Source organism: Stegastes partitus, unplaced genomic scaffold, assembly GCF_000690725.1.
Source record: "Stegastes partitus isolate 25-593 unplaced genomic scaffold, Stegastes_partitus-1.0.2 Scaffold1369, whole genome shotgun sequence".
NCBI classification, from domain to species: domain Eukaryota; kingdom Metazoa; phylum Chordata; class Actinopteri; family Pomacentridae; genus Stegastes; species Stegastes partitus.
The window spans coordinates 31,873-53,174 of record NW_007579100.1 but is presented as its reverse complement, the minus strand read 5'-3'; the positions used below and the strand labels follow the sequence as shown (position 1 = coordinate 53,174).

The 21,302-nt window shown below is 42.8% G+C and overlaps 1 protein-coding gene across 1 annotated transcript in view; it reads left to right on the top strand.

Moving 5' to 3' along the window:
- The window catches only part of LOC103370082 (whirlin-like), a gene marked incomplete at its 3' end in the record, with an annotated part of 96,696 nt that overhangs the window by 74,520 nt on the left and 874 nt on the right, over nt 1-21,302 (top strand). The window contains exon 2 of the mRNA XM_008298994.1: nt 13,510-13,728. Coding sequence (XP_008297216.1) covers nt 13,510-13,728 — 219 coding nt within the window. The remainder of the gene's footprint in view (nt 1-13,509; nt 13,729-21,302) is intronic.

Sequence of the window (21,302 nt, the reverse complement as noted above, 5' to 3'; positions counted from 1 at the left end):
CAGCAGTTCATTTGATCACACATGCGACTGTGTTTTGAGATAAAATTTCACACGGTGGCATGATGATGGTGAAGTGGGACATTTTCTTCTCTTCTGCCTGCCTGATGTGTGAAACGGTCCAATTTCACCGTGAAAACAGAGAAATATATTTAACAATAAAGATAAAATGAAATAATCTTGTAGTGGAGCTTTATTCAGTGTCAAATATCTTGTTTTGTTTGTTTGTTTAAATCAAAAATCAAATCAAATCAAGTTTATTGTTGTTTTGCTGTACGTACCAGATGAGAGAACATTTCTTCTGGATCCAGTAACTTAAAGCTATCTAAATAAAGAAGTTTTTGCATATCTGAATAAGCAGATCAGCATTCTGACAGCTTGTGGAATGAAGCTGTTGATCAGTCTGGAGGTTCTTCCTTTAACGCTCCGGGAACGTTTGCCTGATGGCAGCAGTTCAAACAGTTTATGGAGACGGTGTGAGGAGTCCCTGACAACGTTCAGTGTCCTGCTCCTGCAGCAGCTCTGGAAAAGTTCAGAGCTAGCTGTCTGTCCGTCCACCCGAAATAATGTCGTCCCATCCAGCTGTATGTCCGTCTAGGATATCATGGAGCCATGTTTCTGTTAAAGCAAACACTCAGCAGTCCCTCCACTCTCTGTGGGTTTCTCCCAGCAAACGTAGCTCATCTATGGAGTTATATTTGTGACACAATCCTGTATAACTCCAGACTCGTCCAGCTTGTTGTGAGGGAGCGGACATTGGAGAGTAGGAGGACGATCCCGCTGGTCTGGAGGGGTTAGCCTTTAGCCTACCATGGATCCAGCTCTCTTCCTCATCTTTTGTTTACATTCATACCGTTTGCGCTTCCTTCTCTCTCGGGTAACTGCCGGCGTCGTCTCCAATAGGACTCCGTGTTGGTGTAGCATGTCCACATCACAACCGAGCGCCGCAATTTTAGCGACGTTCACTGTCCTGATGTTCAGCAAAGTCTCGGCTGTAAGTTTTGCAGAATGAACGTCTGGGATAGACAAGACACTCAAAACTTTCACTCTCGTTGTCTCCTGAAGGGGCCGCTGCGTCTACGCATGCGGCCATCTCTATGGAAACGAAGGCGCTAATGTTGAACAATCATCTCTAAGCTCTAAGGTCCAGTGGCGACGTGCTTTCCACCACTGCATCCGACACTTTGCATTGCAATTGGTGACTTATGGCTTGGATGTAGCTGCTCTGCCATGCAAACCCATTCCATGAAGCTCTCTACACGCTGTTGTTGAGCTAATCTGAAGGCCACGTGAAGTTTGGAGGTCTGTAGCGATGGACTCTCTCCGCTGACCCCGCTCCATCAGTTTACATGACTGAGGAACAGTGTGCATGTCTAGGTGCTTGGTTTTATACACCTGTGGCCATGGAAGTGATTGGAACACCTGGTTTCGATCATTTGGATGAGTGAGTGAATACTTTTGGCAATATAGTGTATTTCTGTACACCAGATACTAAAATCAAAGGTTTGCTGGATCATTTTCTTCAATAAATAAATGACCAAGTGTGATTTTTTTTAAAATCTCGTTTGTTAAACTGGGTTCTCTTGATCTACTTGCAGTAAATCCGATTATATTTTAGGCCGTATTTATGCAGAAATATGGAAGTTTCACACCGTGTTTCACAAAGTTCCCGTCACCGCTGTGCGTATTCTCACTATTACGCTTTAATGTAGCAGCTAGCTGTTGTTTCACCGCCTGGAGGTCCACAAATCGAATCATGTGCTCCCCTGAGTTTAAAGTTTGCATGTTCCTCCTGTTTTATTGTCAATTTTCATCTTCACTGTATAGATACTGTATGAATTAGATTAGATATAAAAGCCAATTACATCCAGAAACCTGAGGACTCACTCCTCACCAAGCCTGGAAGAAAGTTAGAGAAAGTTAGAAAAATAAAATGCAAAAAAAAGTCTCTGCAGAGGCAATTTAGAGCGAGCGCTCCCTCCTCCGATGTCCTGATACGCAGCGTGACGCTGGCAAAGAGTTTTGTGTGACACGAAACTGTTGACAGGTCTCTTCTGAAGTCTTTAACGGCAGATTTGCCGAGTCGCCTCCTTTCTTGCACCGTCAGTGATAACAGCCATTCTTTTTTATCTGCTCTGTCATTTGTATAAAGCCGGCATCAATCTTTCCCTCCGTTCACCTTAGAATGATAAATAGCGATACTATAGCGGCATTGTAAGCATTATGATTCATATCTTACGGCGCCGCATCCCAAATTGTGATGGAAGGCCGAGCTGAACGGCGGAAAATGTTGAATGAAGGAGATTTTAATAAAAAAAACACTCTGACGTTGACGAAGTGTTTATTCTGATCTGTTAATCGCTGCTTTCTGACTCTTTTCCCTGCACATCAGTGTCGGACTTGTTGTCCTGCTGAGACGTGAGCGTCAACGTGTGCAGGTGGTCGAGGCCATTATTCAAATTAAAGAGAGGAGGCCGGCCTACGAGGTGGATTGAGGGAACGGGAGGATTAGCGGAGATGGCTCGGGCCGTGCATCGTGGATGTTTTCCTCTGGCTAATCCCCGTGATTGATGACTTGGCTCCATTAAGTCTCCGTGTTTGCGGCCTTGTCAATTACTCATTAATCCTTCTAAGTGTTTACTTCATTTGGGGCCTAAACTGCTGCTCTATGTTCCAATAAATGTGCATGTGCAGGCTCATGCATGTGGCTGAACGGGACGCTCAGGAACAAATGGGTCGTTATACAGACGGCACGAGTGACTTGTGTATAATTGAGCTTTTACTAATGCTTTGAGGGAAGTTTTTGGTATTTTATTTTTATCTGGTTGTACAAAGTATTTTTTTGACAGTTTTGTTGTTAAATTTTGTGCAGACAGATTGCAGCAAGAAGCACAAACCGACAACAGTTTTCAAAATAAGCAAACTGTTTAGTAAACCTTGTCTTTAAATTTGTGAACCCATCAGCTAGTCTTTAGAGATCATATTTGTCATATCAAACTGCTTAACCTGTGTGCTAAAGGAGTAATAACACACATTGGGAAGATGGTTCATGTCTTCGAGGTTTTATTTTGCAAAAATAAAGCAGCAAATAACATACAGTTTAGTTCTCACAGATTGTCTCGAAACAGTTTGATAAAATGTGACTAAACGTTCAACAATATCTAAGTAGGGAAATGTTACAGATATCACAATACTAGAAATTTTGAATTTGCACCTTTTTGTTCAGTAAAAAACCAAAAGCTGAAGTAGCAGTAACAAAAACTGCAGTTCCACAAATGGCCACTTGAGGCTTCTTCAAAGTGATTTAATCTCTATATGTCTGTGAAGACTCTCAGTCGTCCAGGTCGTGGTTACTCTTGTAGATTAATCTTAGCAACTGGACTTGCTTGAGTTCCTTGAAGACGTTCCACCTCTCATCCAAGAGGCTTCATCAGTTCTGACTGACTAGTTGGGAGTTCCAGATACTTATATCCTTAAGGAGCCATTAACACTTGAGTTTTGGTTTCAAATGGGGGTTTGGTGCTCCTCCCCCTCGTCATATGGGTCCTTAGTGCTCCCCCTGCCACATGGGGTTCATTAGGGTTTTTTGTGGCGAGCTGTGGATGTGGTTTCATCTTGCTGGGGAGAGATCTTAGGACTGAACTGTAAACCGGTGAGAGATGATGCCTCAGACCTCCACCTCTGTTGAGGGATGGTCTTTCCAGTTAGACATAGATGGCTTCTTTCACCCGTCTCTCAAACCATCTGTCCTCCCTGCAGGCCAAAATCTGTATGTTGTTGTCTTCAAATGAGTGTCCTTTGTCCTTGAGATGCAGGTGGACTGCTGAGTCCTGTCCTGAGGAGCTGCTCTTCTGTGCTTCTTGTGGAGCAGTTGTTTTGTCTCCACCATGTACAGGTCATGACATTCCTCGCTGCACTGGACTACGTACACCACGTTGCTTTGCTTATGTCTCGGTGTCTTGTTCTTAGGGTGAACCAGTTTCTGTCTGAAGGTGTTGGTGGGCTGGAAATGAACTGGAATGTTGTGTTTGCTAAAAATCCTCCTGAGCTTTTCAGAAGCTCCTGCAACATAGCGGATGACCATGTTGTTTCCTTTCTTGGTCTTTACTTCTCTATCTCGTCTGGGTTTTGTAGAGGATTTGATGAAAGACCAGCTTGGCTAGCCACAGGTTTTGAGTGCTGTCTTGGTATGCTTTTGTTCCTCCTCCTTTCCTGCTGTCCTGGTACGTTCTGGGCCCGGTGTTGTAAGGTTCTTATTAGTCCCAGCTTGTGTTCCAGTGGGTTGTGGGAGTCCCAACTAGTCAGTCTGAACTGATGAAGCCTCTTGGATGAAACATCTTCAAGGAACTCAAGCAAGTCCAGTTGCTACGATTAATCTACGAGTTTAATCCCTGTAGAGCCCCATGTTAAAATATCCAACTTTACAGCAGAAATAAACGTGTTTATAGTGACGTACAAATACAACTTTTGGTCTCTATGGCTACTTTCCTCATCCATGACCAGCGTACAGTGCGCTAATTTTTATACAACTTACCTGTTTAGATTGGATTAAGAATTAAAGTTATGCATAGTAGAACACAAAACTCTTCAGATTGAAATTGGAGAAACCTGTATTTGGTTTAGGATCACATACAGAAGTGGATCAAATCAGAATGGAAAAGATTCCAAATGATTTGTGTTGTTCATAGCAAGTCGCAAAGAAATCAGATTTTTCCACTTTATCCTCAAGTTTAATCTGGTGCCATGAAGCATCAAGTATCGTCACATTTTCTGAATTTTAGCATCAACTTGGTAGCATATTAAAACATTTGTAGTTTTTCCTACTTGACAAATATAACATAATGTGACAAAGACCAGATGTACGTTTAATTTGAGGGTATTTGCTTCAACATCAGATGAACAGTGAAGGAATTCTACTCCTTTTTATACACAGTCCCCCGATGATTGAAACTAAATTAAGCAAAGCCCTCGTGTTCATTATTTGTCATTCAGCCCTTCCCTGCTCTTCCTCTACCTCCATGTTTACCTGATGCCTGCTTTGTTGGCTCTTCTCCCAGTAGCTGTAGTTGTGTTTCTTTGATTTCATTGCTGACCTGCTGCATTGTCAAAAAAAACGCCGCTGGCACAGATTCCAGTCCTGAGCTGGGAATCGAATATTGCTGTTCTAACATATACCGACTCCACTGCGCTGCTGTCAAACTGGCACATCGCTGGTTTACCTGTCAGAGCGGCGCATGCAAACTCAACCCATGCAGAAACGAGCGCACGTGATTCCCGGCGTTTATTCTTTGCATCTTGTTCGGCGGCGAGGAAACGCTTCATCGACGGGCTCGCCGCCTTTTTCCCCCCCAAGAGCACAAACACACGCGGCTGATAGATGGATCGGACTTTGAAAATTGTGCCAACGCTGCACGGCATCGATGGTTATGATCCATTCGAGCTGCTGACAGATCCGCTTTCCTCCCGGCCGCACTCCCGATTTCCAACAAGCCATCAAACAAACGCATTCCAGTTCTGCTCCAGCTCACTTGTTCTCCGGAGCTCCGCAGGCCTGCAGCCACCGCAGGCGGGTTGTAATTGAACAAACACACGATGAACCCACGATGCAGCAGCGCCAGCAAAGAGCAATCAGTCATTTTAATCTCCTCACCCTTTCCAAGCTAATGTGAGGAGAGAGCTACACTGCTTATTTGGTTGTTGTCCTTCTGCTTTGTGCTCCGTAGCGGGAAGATTGTGTCAATGGGTCTTTTGTATTTACAGACATAAAGCGCCAAAGTGGCATCGTGGAGCCTGAAAGCACACATTCAGGTTGCACCAGAGAAGCAGCAACCTCAGCATCTGAGTGAAATAACCAAAGACGGACGTAAATCAAGTGCAAAATCCCACAGCTGTGAGCCTAAACATCTTCCTAATGGAGCAGCAATTTCTATCCTTCAGCCATTACAGGAATTTGAGGCAACGTTCGCTATCGTAGACCTCAACCGATTTTTCTGTGATGAGAGGGAAGATGTTATTTTACACTTCACTACAGCCTCCTTAGATTTTTGTAACAACTCGACGTCATTACATCGTTTTTACTCACATTTAAATGCCGGCTCGTCTCAGTATCGTCCTCACTTTGAGACTGTTTCTGGAACCAGTTTCGCCAAAAGGTTCATTGTGATTCTGTTTATTGCTTCCTAACCAACTTTCACTCATGCTGGCTTTGAAACAGTGCACTGCTAACACCTACTGTGCATCTGCTGATGTCTGTCTACATCCTTTTTCATGCTAACTGAACCCTCTCCTGATGCATTTATCCTAATAAACTGTGGTTCTGGTGTCAGTTTACCCGCCCAGCTGTTTTGAGTGTCTCGTAACAGTCGCCCTAATTTAGCAAACGCTGCTACAAAACGCCTCACGATGACGCGATTGGACTCTCGTTACAGGAACGAAGCCCAAGTACATGTGAAACTGTACACCAGAAAGGAGACCACTGTCACCATGGTTACAGATACAGGATCTTCTGGTAGCATTTATCCATAGTGAGCAGCATTTGATTATCAGCGATGTCAGAAATCCTAATATCTGATATCGTATCGGCCAGAAATGTTAATATCCTGCATCAGTACTTTATACTGTGAAACTGTGTTGAAAATGTTGGCTAGTGTAAAAGTATGTAAGTATAATCATGACAGTGTTCTCTGGTGTTAAAAGTAAAAGTATTCAATACAGAAAAAGCTCTCTAGAGACTTTTATAAATCTAATCTAACCCATTCTTTATTATGATTAGATTATTATTACTCATGCATTACTGTGGGCTGCAAGATGGCACAGTTGGTAGCACCGTTGCCTCGCAGCAAGAAGGTCACTGGTTCGTGTCCCATAGGGGGCACCAGGATCTTTCTGCATGTTCTCCCTGTACAGCGTGGGTTCTCTCTGGGTTCTCCGGCTTCCTCCCACAAGGTCCAAAAACATGTTGAGGTTAATTGGTGATTCTAAATTGTCCGTAGGTGTGAATGTGAGTGTGCTTGGTTGTCTGTCTCTAAGTGTCTAAGCTCTGTGATAGACTGGTTACCTGTCCAGGTGAACCTGCCTTCACCCTGAGTCAGCTGGGATAGACTCCAGCCCCCCACGACCCTAGTGAGGATTAAGCAGAGTATAGATAATTGATGGATGAATGGATGCATTACTGTGAAAGCAGAAATTTTACTGTCGCTAACTTTAACCACGTGAAACTCTAAGAATCTCATTAAGAAGCACAACTGACGAGCACAATTGGATTCATTAAAATGCAGCAATTTAAAAAACAAAGTGTTACAACTACAGTAGAGCATGATGGCGGTTCACTTCCAAAACAATGCTGTTCTTACACAAGTCCTTTAAAGTTTTATAGCGGAAAACTGGGAAGCAGCCGACTGTGACTTTCCATCAGAAAACAACTGTCTCGCCTCCGTTCCTCGAAGGAATCCAAACAAGCCTGATTAGTTGTCTCCAAGTTGGCTCCTCTCGTGCATCAGAGGACACTTACGGCACATCAACCGATTCCGTCTCTGGCTGAGCTGCAGGACGTCTCCTCAGCGTTTGAGCGGCGCTGGGTGACACCGGCGCGTCTTCAAGGCTGAATTCACAATGAATTGCCTCCCGCGGCGTCGTCGGCGTTTGAGTGTGAACGGGGGGAATTAGAGAAGACGAATCTTACGGCACTCGCGCAGTGTTCAGCCATGACGGTTTGGCTGCGGGGGGTAATGGCGCGTGTGTGTTTATCCGACTATTTGTGTTGGAGTTTTGTCGTCTTGTGGCGTTGATGGGGGAATAAATTAGTACAGAAATAGGTCGCGGTTCCAGTTTCACAGCATGTCTTCCCAGTTAATTGACAATTTTAGTGCATTTGTTAAGTTTAAAGTTGGAGTAAAAGTAAACATGTGTTCGTATTTGTGGAAGTCCTCGTGCCATGTGCTTGAAATTAGTGCACAAAGGGTTTTTTTCCCACTTTTCTTGTCATGCAGTTTGAGAAAGATGTTCATATTCTTGTTGTACTTGAATCAATGTACTTTAAAAATACACTTGAGGTAACAAGTTGTGTTTGTACTCGTAGATGGATTCATGACAGTAGATGTTTTTTTTAAGTGTGTGCTTCACAGCTCTTGCACTTGACAGTTTTTTTTCTTCTGACAACGGTAAATAAACAAGGTGAAAGGTAATTTACCCGTCTGCTGTTTCGGTTGATTGTTCTGCGTGTATCGCTTTCATACATTCGTTTGTGCGTCAGCGCGCCGAGACGCCGCTCTTTGATGCATCTGAGTCGTGTGCGCTCATGACAACTTATCAAGCGTGTGAAATTAGCAGCGGCAATTAACGGTGAGTGCTTTCGGCTCCGTAGCCAAATCATCTGCCAGCGCCACAGAAGAAATGCTTTTAACAGGAGCAGCAGAAGACGGGTAGAGCGTTTTCTTTTGCTCTCATAAATCCACCTGTCCAAAGCCAAACCTCGTCTGAACCCTCATGAAAGCAGAGGCTCTGTGTTCTTGAAAGAGGACATCAGTATGAGCAGTGGGAGTTTAATTCCATTTGGAGCTCAAAGTTGCCATCTGAGCAGTTTTGTCGCTCGGTTCGGCGACTTTTAAGACACGTTTAGCGAGTTTGTTTAACTTCAATCTTTCATTTTACAGAAGAAAAGCTTGTCTGTGCTGTTGCCTAATTTTCGGTCGTATTTACAAGACAGTTACTCATGTCTTCAGATATTAATGACTTACTTGTACAGAAGGCTGAACACACCTCATTTACTTGACTTTAGTTCATTTTAAACATGAAGTATTTTGTAAACGGGAAGTATTTTGTGTGCTTTTATCTGCAGAGATCAGTCAGTGCTGATGCTGGCAGGAGGCCGGGCTGCCATTGTGAAATATGATGTCTGTTATGAAAAACCTTCTGTAATTGTGCACTCTTATTTATTATTTAATGCCATTCAAATGGTTGTGACTTTGTCATATTGTGCTTCCCTCTGATATGAAAAATCAGCTTAGTAAGTGTAACGTATGTATAACTTAGCAACTGCAAGATACAGTCTGTGGACAAAGCTCTGCACTTTGATTAGCGTGCAGGAAACATGCCATTTACAAACATGCTTAATGATGAATAAAGCAGACAGTCGGACTTATGTAAAGCTCTGTTGTCTGGTTGGTGCATGATGTTGTTCCCCACTGCTCGTCAAGCGACTGAATCATGTTCATTCATTCATTTTATAATGTTGATTTATATCATGTCTTGTGAGTTTAAAGTGAACTTTGTGGTGCAGATTTGAATGGTCAAACTAATTAGTTGTGTTTTCTTGTGTAGTGGCAACAATTGACATAAAGCCCTGCCGGCAAAGGGAATATCTTTGATAACCGTTCTGTTGACAAAATATTTCCCTACAACTTTTTCTTTTTGAGTCTTTTAAGTAAACTTAAGGAAACTTGAAAAGTGTATCCAAGAACCAGGAATCAGACGGACTTCACTTGTTGGTTGGTTCATGGAAAATTCAAGTTTTATTTTTGAAACGAGTAGTAAAAAAAACAGGATGTATTGTTCTGCTGTACTTCACATCGCACTTCCTGCCATGTGACAGTGTTGACGCTGAAATCGCCCATAAAGTTGGAATGAAATATATTTTTTAACCTCTTCTCTTCTCATGAAACGATTGTGACGATGTGATTTATTCTTGATAGATAAAGTGTATATCTTCTCAAAACTTTATTGATATCTCAATATACATGCAATACAAGTCACAGTAAAAAAAATTAAACCAGAATTAACTCTTGCAAACTGTGGATTCAGACTTAAACTAAATTGGGGGTATTGAACAATAGGATTAAGGGTTTTGTTTCAATTATTCAGCCTTGGTCCCTTTAACAGAAAACACTTATTTGAGTGGATTTCATGCATAACAATGTCCATTGTTACTCTTTTAAATGCCCCTCAGTCACTATTATTGAGTCTGGCCACCCCTGACATGGATCAGTGCGTTAAGACATGGTGGCATTCTGTCCACAAGCTTGTTGATGGTGTCAATGGACCGGGTGTTCCACTCTTTAGTCAGATCCTGTAGTCAGAGTTGGTTTCACCTGGTAACCGGGACTCAGTATGTAATCACTGCACCTGGTTAGAAGTGATTGCTGATGTGTATAAATAGAAATAAAAAGAGAAATGTGTCTGAAAACAAAAATTATTCCAACTTTATGGGCAACAGTGTATAAATATATATGTAGCTCTCATTGTGACATTATATACTCCTGTAAAAAACTTCAGAAAGCTTGTCCAATGTCCAGTAGCCCCAAGTTTACTGAATTATTTATTATTAACATTGTGCAGTTATGTTTGTATTATTTATATGGGTGTGTGTGTGTGTGTGTGTGTGTGTGTGTGTGTGTGTGTGTGTGGTTAAACTGGTGGCGCACCACATATGGGGCTAGATAAAGGTAGCAATGGTAAAAAAACAAAAAAAAGATAAATTACTAATTTTAAATGACTTCCACAGACTGAGCAGTTGTCACACATGCATATTGACGAATGACTTGACCGATTATTTTTGGAGCTGTAGCTACTCCAGTTGAAAAGAGTCTGCAGCACCATTGGGGTCATTTAATAAAGACTCTTTCTATCACCAGGCTTCATAGTTTAATCCCTCGGGGCTCATACGTAATTTCTTCCTCTGTAATTTTCCAGACACCAGATACCTTTAAACCTGCTGCAGAATGTGACTTTTTGCATTTCTGAGCGATGGTGGTCTCTGGTGCTGTCAGCTCCTGGTTATGAAATGGATCGCCCTGGACCCTCGTGAGAGTGTGTTGTTTCCCCCGTGGCATCATCTGAGAGCAGTTTACCTGCCGGTGCCATTCCCGATTACGCTCCGCTGTATATTCCATTATATCCCAGCGCTGTTTGTCCTGCTCGAGCGGCGGCGGCGGCGAGCTTCGTCAGCCCCCGTGTCACAATCAGCACTTTCCTTCGGGGATGAGGCATTAGGACCACTGTACCACAGCTGCTTCGTTGATTACCACTGTTTCCTATTCACAGGACGCAGCAGCCTGCTAAACCCGCTGCCCTCCCTCGGCCGCCTCCCATTACCCTCCATCTTTGCCTCTCTCCTCGTGTTGCCTTAACTCCCCCGTGCTCTCCGGCTTCTCATTGCATCTAAACACTGCTCATTTCGCCTTCTTCCTCCATTTCCTCGAAATGCAGTTAAGTTCCCCAGACCAGCACACGCCGTGATGGAGCCCGTTAGGAACTATAAATCAAAGCGTTGCTCGGCCAAGTGTCTGAAGGAGAAGCCAGCGCGCTCGGTGCAAACAATCGGCGCATAAAAAGCCACCCCAGTAATTTGAGTTAAATACCTGCCTCAGACGGCGGATGCTGCAGTGCATTTAGAGCCTCTTGAATTAGTTTTTAAAGGTTCTTTTGCTTTGATATCTATTCTCCTCTAAAACAACCAATCTCCACTTAATTATAGCTGTGTCCCAGTTCCATAATAATAGTGTACAGTCCGTCCTACATCGCTCATATTGCGTCATTCTTGCAGATATAATACGAAAAAACATCGACTGCTTTGTATTGATAGATGCTGATGGACGTTAGATGAACTGTGAATCTTTTCCACATTTTTTTTTTACCAATTTCCCTCCACGTTCCTGTTTTGCGGCAACCTGCTGCCATCCTGTTGGGAAGATGTGACACAAATCACATGCTGCTGATTTGCATTGTTCAAATCATGATCATCAAACCTCAACATTTGGACACAGCCGTCAAATCAAGGAGGTGGACGATTTTCCATTTCGTGCTGTTTTGTTGGCTTCTTTTTTATCTGGAAGTATTTTCGTGTCCTTTTGCTTCCTGCTTTATCTCCCCTCCCAGTGTGAGTAAAGGCCACTAGCAGCGCAATTGCTCTTCTGCCGCTGAACTTATCTGTTACATACTTTTATCTAAACTTTTGCATTGACGCTGCCCACAAAGAGACGCTGCAGCGGCGGGCGAGGGCGAGGGAGGCTGATGAAAGGCGTTTTTTTGGTACAATCAGGGATCTTTGGCGCTGACAGAGCTCCGTCGCCTCGGAATTGAAGTTATTATCTCTCGGCACAAATCAAGATTGTGAAATTGATTCGGCGAGATCGTTGTGCTCAATGAGATGGGCCTCCTCTGCAATCCGCGGCACTCTGACAAGTAATAATTTGAGTTGGTGCTTCGAGCGGACTCTATGATAATAGGCAGTTCAGCAGAAGCATTTAGGAGTTTCTTGCAAGAACTGTGGGGAGAAGAAAGAGTGGTGGGAGAGGTAGCTTTATTTCTGGCTTTGTAAAGGAGAGATTAGTGGGATACTGTGTTTGTATATGCCTGCATAACACTTTCCTTATTGGTACGTATCTAATCTCTAAATTAGATGAAATTTCTGCACCACCTCAGAGACTCCACCTCTTCATTAAGGCAGCAGATGTGGCTCACGGACCTGGAAACTGTCTTTTTATGGAAATCAGCAGCGTTGAATGAAGGCAGAGAGTCCTGTTTGTGTTGCTGGTTCACGGCGACCGTGTGATTATTAAGAGCCTCACCTCCTATTCAGCCTGATTTCTGCAGGCCACCAGGCACGCGGGAATACATTGATCTGCAGAGGGACTGCACATACAGCAGGCTATCAGGAGGCAATGAGGCTCAGCCAGCAGCAATTTTCACTAGAAATGCTTTAGAAATTGTGAATCTGTGTTTGTGTGGGAGTTTAGGCTGTTTTTTTGGATGTTGGAGAAGCACTGCAAGAATCGGTTTCTTCGCTCTGTAGTCTTTAATTTTATCCCAAACATCTTTTTCAGGCTGCTTTTTATGTGTTGGTTCATACTTCAGTATTTTCTGCTCAAACCTCTCGCTGTGTTTGTGTAGATGTATAATACGAGGTGTGTCAGAAAGGTTCCAGGACTGGTGTCACAAAAGATATGTTTCAAACCCAAACTACAGACTTCGATCAACCAGCATGTCTACAAAGAGATCCTGCGGCGTTTGCTTTGTCCAGAGGAGAGGCGAGAGTTGTGGCAGGACGAGTCGTGGCTGCTTCACCATGACAACCAGCTCACAATGCCCTGAGTATCCCACAGTTCCTGGCTGAGAAGAACATCTCTGTGCTGGAGCAACCTCCCTACTCACCCCACCTGGCTCTGTGGGATTGTTTCCTCTTCCCCAAGCTCAAGGGGGTCATCAAGGGACCCGTTTAGAAGACGTGGACGACATCAAGATGGCTGTGACAACGGAGCTGTGGAGGATCCCGGAAGAATCCTTCCAGGAGTGCATGTTGGCGTGGCAGAGAAGGCTGGGAAATTACTTCAGGGGATTACTTCAACAGGGGAAACTTGTAATTTGTAGTTTGGATTTGAAATACACCAGTCGTGGAACTGTTCTGACACGCCTCGTATATGTGTCTACTTACACTCACGTATCTCCACAGAAACATTAACTTTTGAGTTGTTTTTTTAGAATCAGGCCTGAGCCAAAGTCTCTCTTTCCTCTCCTCAGGTGCTGAAGGGCAGTAAAAAGCTTTGCCTCCAGGTCCGTTCAGTCGGACGGATTCCCGGCGGCTACGTCACCAACCATGTTTATACCTGGGTCGACCCTCAGGGCCGGAGCGTGTCGCCTCCTCCGGACCTGCCCGAGCACCGGAGCGCCACCCTGAGACGAACCGAAAGCCAGCGACGCAGCAACATGCAGCTACTGCAGGAGGGAGATGAGAAGAAGGTACCGAGGTTACAAAACACTGGAACGTTTTACATCCATTATGTGATCTTCATAGTTTACATTCTCCGAAAAGTTACTATCAGCACTACTGGCACTGATAATTTCTTCAATTTTCTCAAAACTGTGAAAGCAATGGTGTAAAAAAAAGAAATCAAATATTTATTTATGGAGAATTTAAGCTGAGCTAAAGTAAGCAACTAAATCTAAAAGTGTTTGATCCATAAATCATAAACACTGAACCACATTTGGCCCCCCTCAAAAAAAAAAAAAAAATCACATCCAGCTTCCTCCACTGGCACCGACGAAAATGTTGCTTCTGAATCAGGCGTCACGCTGTGAGCCGACCTTAAGACAGAGACGGGAGTCTTGTGTTCGCAGCCAGGAGGGTTTGTTGGAGTGAAGACGAACACGATCCCTTTGCGGCTCTGCGTCTTTGGACTCTGATCTACGCTGTAACCCCTCCTGAGCAGCATGTTTGACTTTATATGAGCTTGGAGGGAACTTTTGCTTCAGCCAGACGTGGATGTGAACAGTGAACATTCACTGTTCTGTCAGCAGACTGAACAAACACATCAAACACTACATGATGTGTGCTTCTCCTAAACTGTACATTTGCACCTTTCAAAAATATCTGCAACCCCTCAAAGAGTTTGTACAGTCAGCAAACTGTTTGCTGTCTAGTTTCAACACATCCAACCAGGCAGAGCAAAAATATACAACAGTCAGACTCAGTAATGGACAAATATGATGAACACTGTAAAAGAAAATCTAAAACAATAACAGTAATTGAGGTTTTTGGTCTCCGAAAGAAAAAAAAAAATCCCACCCTGTCATCACCTCATGACCTGCAGGAAAGGAGCTGTCAGAGCCGTTTAAAAGATTTATTACACCAGAACTTTCAATTTTTCTGCAGCTGATAGCCACACATTAATCTTAACTGCGTCAGCTCCATTAATACAGGCTGTATCGGAGGATAACGTTTAGGAGATATTAATCCAGTCTCCGCTAGATGGTTTGTTTTAGCTGCTGTGCTTTAGATGTTTCGGGTCCGTTTCCAATATTTGACGATAGATGTGTGTCATTTGTAATTGAACCGTTTAAAGCTGCATGTGGCAGGTTTGAAACGGGGATTTATTGAATCAGTGAGACAGTCAGTCTCATTAGTTTATGTCCACTTGCTGCTGAAATCAGCTCCAACAGTACTTTAACTATACTTAGGGGATGAGTAATAAACTGCGCTCTGCATTAGCGGCACCAATTTATCGATATACGGAAACGACACCTCAGCGAAACCCTGAAACGTCCGGGAAAGTAATGGAATAGCAGATGACAGAACATGTCAGAGATTAAAAGTTGTCATTTTTTGTTAATTATGATGGAGAATTTATTTTGTCAGTGTCGATACAAGGCAGTGGAGGAAGAATCCATAAAAAAGCAGGAATGATTTAATGGTGTGTTCGTGCATCTTCACATCCAACCAGAAGTGGAGGAACTGTTCGTCAAGATCAGCTTTTTCTTTGTTCACATGCAACTTTGCCACTTATTAAAGGTCAAGTCCCGTCAGAGATAACTTCAGGCAGTCCTTTAGTGCACATTTTAATCACCTACTTTCCGTCTTTATGCGGGAATTCTCTTGATATTTTACAGTGTCTATAAAAAGTGTTAGAAAGTTTCCCCTTTTATTGCTTTTCAACATTGAATCATCAGTTTAATTTGACTTTCTTTGGCAAGAATTTTCCAAAAAAACGATTCTTGCGTCTCAAAGTGAAAACAGATTTTCATAAAATATTGTCAATTATTTAAAAAATAGAAAACATAAAATAAGAGATTGCAGAATAATTCGTACCCTTTAAAATGACGGCCCTAATTCAACCCAGGTGCAGCCATTTGGTGCCAGAAGTCACACTCGCTGTAATTCTGATGTTCTGAAGGCGGTGAACGTGTCTCAGATGACTGTAGTATAAAGACGCCTGTATCTGTGAGTCAGTGCTCCTGGATATAACTACACCACGAAGACAAAAGGATACTCAACTCCATGAGAAGGTTATTGGAAAGCATAAGTCAGGGGATGGCTGGACGAATGTTGTTAAAGTCACTGAATGTTCCTTGGAGTTAAATTCGTCATGAAGAAATGAAAGGATTGAGACTTACACGTAAATCAGGCGAGAGCAAGCCGTCCTTAAAAACTGAGTGACGAGGCAGGAAAAGACTAGTGAGGACGGCCACCAAGACACCAATGACTTCTCTGAAGGAGCTACAAGCTGTTCATGCAGGAACTGTTTCCTGTTCTTCACCAGTCAAAACGTTCTCAGGGAGCGGCAACAAGAAATTCTGGATTAGAGATTGTCACGAGGCATGTGGGAGATTCTGAAGTCAACTGGAAGAAGGTTCTTATGTCTGATGGGACCAAGATAGAACTTTCTGACCATCAGACTAGACGCAATGTTTGATGGACATTAAACGCATCATCGCAAACCCACCATCCCCACAGTGAAGCACGGTGGAGGCACCATCATTATGTGGGGATGTCTCTCGACAGCAGACCCTGGAAGGCTTGTGAAGGTAGAACAGTAAAATGAATGCAGCAAAGTACAGGGAAATCTTGGTGGACAACCTGATGCAGTCGAACTGCGACTTGGGAGAAGATCTGTTTTCCAGCAACACCATAACTTGAAGCACACAGTCAAAGCTGCACAGAAATGGTTCAAAGACAACAAGGTGAATGTTCTGGAGTGGCGGAGTCACAGCCCAGACCTCAATCCAACTGAGAATTTGACAGTTTTTGTAAAGAAGAATAGGGTAAAGTGCAGATGTGCAACACTGATTGAGATGTAAGTGCAACCAAACATCCATCCATCCATTATCTATACACCGCTTAATCCTCACTAGGGTCATGGGGGGGGGCTGGAGTCTATCCCAGCCGACTTAGGGTGAAGGCAGGGGACACCCTGGACAGGTCACCAGTCTATCACAGGGCTACACTTAGAGACAGACAACCAAGCACACTCACATTCACACCTACGGACAATTTAGAATCACCAATTAACCTCAATTAACATGTTTTTGGACTGTGTGGGAGGAAGCCAGAGAACCTGGAGAGAACCCACGCTGCACGGGGAGAACATGCAAACTCCACACAGAAAGATTCCGGTGCCCCCACCGGGACACGAACCGGCGACCTTCTTGCTGCGAGGCAACAGTGCTACCAACTGCGCCACCTTGCAGCCTGCAACCAAACATGCATTTACTAAATAAAGTACGTGCATACTAATGCGAGCACTTATCATATCTGTTATATTTTTATTTAGGTGGGATTATTTTGTAAAAATCTGTTTTCACTTTGTTTGTAAATTCTTGTCACAAAAGCAAAGTTCTATCGACCACGATTCAATGTTGAAAAGCAATAAAAGGAGAAAACTTCCAACGGGGTGAATATTTTATATAGGCATTGAAGCTGGTGTTTTGGTTGCCTTTTATTGCCTCGTCAAACTTCGACTGTCTTTTTAACAAGCAAGGGCATGATGTAATTATGTTACCACAATTGCAAACCTCTTGCTTCTGCAGTTCCCTCTCCATTAAGTACTAACTGTTTACGACGGTCTTATCGTGACATCAACAACCTCTTCATAGACGCGGTGCTAATTTATTTCACTATAACACGTGCGGTACGGTTCATGTGATCAAATGAGCTCGTCCGTCCCAGACAAAAGGCTCTATGAGTGCCGCCTCAGATCTCACGGCTTGTAAAAGAGAGACACTAGACCACTGGGAGTCCTATTAGGAAGAAAGAGCGTTCTGATTCCATGATAACAACTGATGCCAGAAAACACTCTGAGCCTTAAGAGCTGCGATGTGGCGCCAATAAAAGCAGGGTGAGTCTGGTAATTAAAAACTATTCTCTATGTCCTGCATAAATGTCACAGAGAACATGAATGCCTCGGCTCCCTCCCGAAGGTGAGCAGAGGTGGCTGGCTTACCTCCAGTCGGCAGACGATTCTTATTAAAAAAGACGGACGGCAGCACAATAAGCGCTGAAAGAAAGTGAGACTCGTGAGCCAGATGCCAAATCTGTGCCAGCGGGTATATGAGAGGGATGGAACTGTCATTGTTTCATAGAGATATTTGCATATGTGCCATCTCGTAGCCGCCAGGGTGCAACTGATCCCCCCCTTTTTTTAATCTTGGCAAGAGACAGCTGCATTAGGATCAAACCAAGCAATCAAGGGCCGTATTGTGATGGAGAAAAGGTGTAATTTAAAGTTTGGTACAGCTGAACTCCTACCTGCGCATAGTTTGGAATTTAATGTGGTCGCTTTGCTTTTTAAATGCACATCAATGTCTGTGAAGGTTCATCCAGGTCCTGGTTATTCGTGTGGATTAATCGTAGCAACTGGACTTGCTTGAGTTCCTTGAAGATATTCCACCTCTCATCCAAGAGGCTTCATCAGTTCTGACTGACTAGTTGGGAGTTCCAGATACTTATATCCTTAAGGAGCCATTAGCACCTGAGTTTCGGTTTCAATTGGATATAAGTATCTGGATCTCCCAATCAGTCAGTCAGAACCGATGAAGCCTCTTGGATGAGAGGTGAAACGTCTTCAAGGAACTCAAGCAAGTCCAGTTGCTACGATTGATCCATGAGAATTTTTAAATGCACCTATTTTAGAAAATGCTTCAGGTTGGATAGACATGACTGCCTTCATGCCATTAAGAAGCATTGTTTAGTGCCGCAATGTAAAGTGTTCGAAAGCAGGGAAATGTGGAAAGAAAAAGCACTGAGGCTGATGTGAGAGAAGGGGAACCATTATTTCTTCTTATTTTGACTAATAATGTGACCTTTCTTAGGTTTTATGTTGAACACCATAAGTGAACGCTTCAAAAGTCATCAGCAGTGATGTTTTAAGTCATGAAAACTCTGACATTAGAGGATTTGCTTCATTAAGAGAACTGAAGGCTCAAAGGCCAAAGCAAATAGCTGAGGAGTGAAGAGACACCCTTGACGAGTCGACCCGGAGGCACCGAACGGAGCGAGCAGATTACACCTCCCACAGTCTCCGCCTGCGGGTTACAATAAAGGCACTTTTATCAGACAAATGAAGCCTTCATCAAACCACATAGCTGCTAGCGCACACGGCACCGAGGTCCACCCAAGTGTTTCAAAGTCGCTCGTAGATCAAGGCAGCAGGCTGGTTAACAACTAGAGCTGCACTACTGCTGCTGCTGCTGCACATGGAGCAGTCGTCTTACTGTAGAATGTGGCTTTCATCATCACAGAAAGTAATGCAGTTTAGGATTATGTATAGTATACTGAAACACTTGCACCAATGTTTGTGTTAGATTTTAGTGACTAATGCAGTTGTTGTTCATCTTTTATTTCTTACTTTGGGACTGTATGTCAGGAAGTCGTGTACAGAGAAGACCCCAGAAGTCATAAACCCTTTTCAGACATTGGGTTTGTAACATCGCCGCTTCATAAATCTGTTAAAGGCATTCTGGTAATCTATAAATGTGAATATTCCCAGTGGTTTCATCTATACCTACCCACTACAGTGACACAGAGAGCACATAAAGTGATTTATAATGCATAATACTGCACTAATGTAAGAATAAATCTAAGCTAATAACAAGCTTATCAAACTGTCCAAATGACTAATAGCCTGTGATTTTTTTAAACACAGAAACTTCTCTCCATATAAGTAAATATAAATATCAATATTGGCAGCTGTGATAGAGTTCAGAACTCAACTGGTGCAACATATAAACTATGACTTTGTGTGACAGTTTACTTGTCTGAGGTGAAGAAAAGTGTGACCTGCTGTTGGATCCTGACTGATCCTGTCTCCATGTTGAGGATAATTTATAATCAGAAGCAATTAATGAAGTCATTTCTGTTGTTCCATCCATGTGCATGAATGCAAACAGCTCGCTCACTGTGGAAACATTCATAAGGATTTTGATGCTGTAGGTGTTTATTAAACTCAGAGGAAAGACTCCTAAACAGCTGGAAGCAACAAACTGAACTTAAGTTTATGTTAGCATTCTTGTCAAACCCTGGATTTTATTTATTTGTGGTGAGTCTTATCTGTCCAGATGCTGTTTTAATCACAATAAAGTTGTATTTTTCTGGACATTTCAGTTTGTAATAGATGTGAAAATGTGGACTTTGTTATGTGGAATTGCTAACTGCATCTTTTGCACCTTCTGTGATATTTTTGGACTAAAATTGGTGCTAAAATGTGGAAAAACATCCCTAAAACGCTTCACACAACTTGATGTATGTCATTTTTTGCATATCTATCCATTCATGCAATGATATGCATTTTGACTTCTGCCCTTTTGGAAAGGATGCAGAAATGCTTCCAGGTGTGAACTAGTAAGATTACTCTTTTTTGGAAACGTTCTCATTCAGACATGCAGCTGACACGTTCAGATGCTGTCAGAATAATGGAGGTCAGTGCAGGTCAGGTCCTGCTGCAGCTCCTCGTCAGAGCCATTCTTGATGAGATGTGTCAGTTCAGCTCCACCGCCATGTGAAAAGCATCATATTTTACATCTTCTTAGCGCAGAATGAAGAGTAATGGGAGTGACACTGATTGTTATTAATCTGAGGGTTTGCTTCTTCCCTCCCTCACCTAATAGATGGACGAGTGGGTCCTTGCTGAGGTGAGCAGCCTCAAATATATTCTAGTATTTTAAGAATTGGTGTGAAAAAGAAAGCGTTTGGGCTTTCGTGCCCTCCTCGGAAGCACATTTAACATTCGACCCACAGCTGTGTGTGTTCTGTAGGAGGGAAACCGTCTGGATGAACCCTGCTGGGCAGAAAGTGCTGCACCCTCTTTGTTTCTAGTTAAACTCTGCTGTGTTTCATCTTTTCCTTTAACTGGAGGTTGTTTTAGCTGCAGTTCACTGGGCTGGAGTGTCCCGGACTGAATAGTCTGTAAGCGGTGTCTCGAGGAAGTTGTTTTTGGGTGTTTGAGTTTCCATGTTTGTACGTCAACATTGCAAGTGAGCAAGTTTGTTTTTATAGCAGCTTATGATGCACAGAAGTGCTTTACAGGTAAAGGTAGAAAAAAATAAATGAAATATGTAAAAGGTTATAATACAAAATACATCAGAATAAAATCTAATTGATTAAATGAAATAAATCAGAAACACAGAAGTTTAATAGAATGGACACAAACTGCATTGAAGAATTATAATTGATTGATTATAAATAATCTAAAATGTGCAATAAAATGGATCAAAAGAATTTAAATTAAGTGAATAAAAGTTAGTTTTCGCCCTGTATATACATGTTTCTGCACTAGTTTTACACTTAGATTTATTTATTTTGTCTCTGTCTGTCTGTTTATCTATCTTCTATCTTGTTGTTGTTCTTGTTCTTCTTCTTCTTCTTCTTCTTCTTCTTCTTCCTCTTCTTCTTCTTGTGTGGATGGAACCGGTATAAAATACACTTCACTGCTCCTGTGTATAATTGTGTTTGTTTGTGACCCATAAAGCGCTGGGAAGTTTAATGACAGCACAGGTGATTTAAACTTGACTTTATTAAATAAAACTAGCAATTTTTAAAAAAG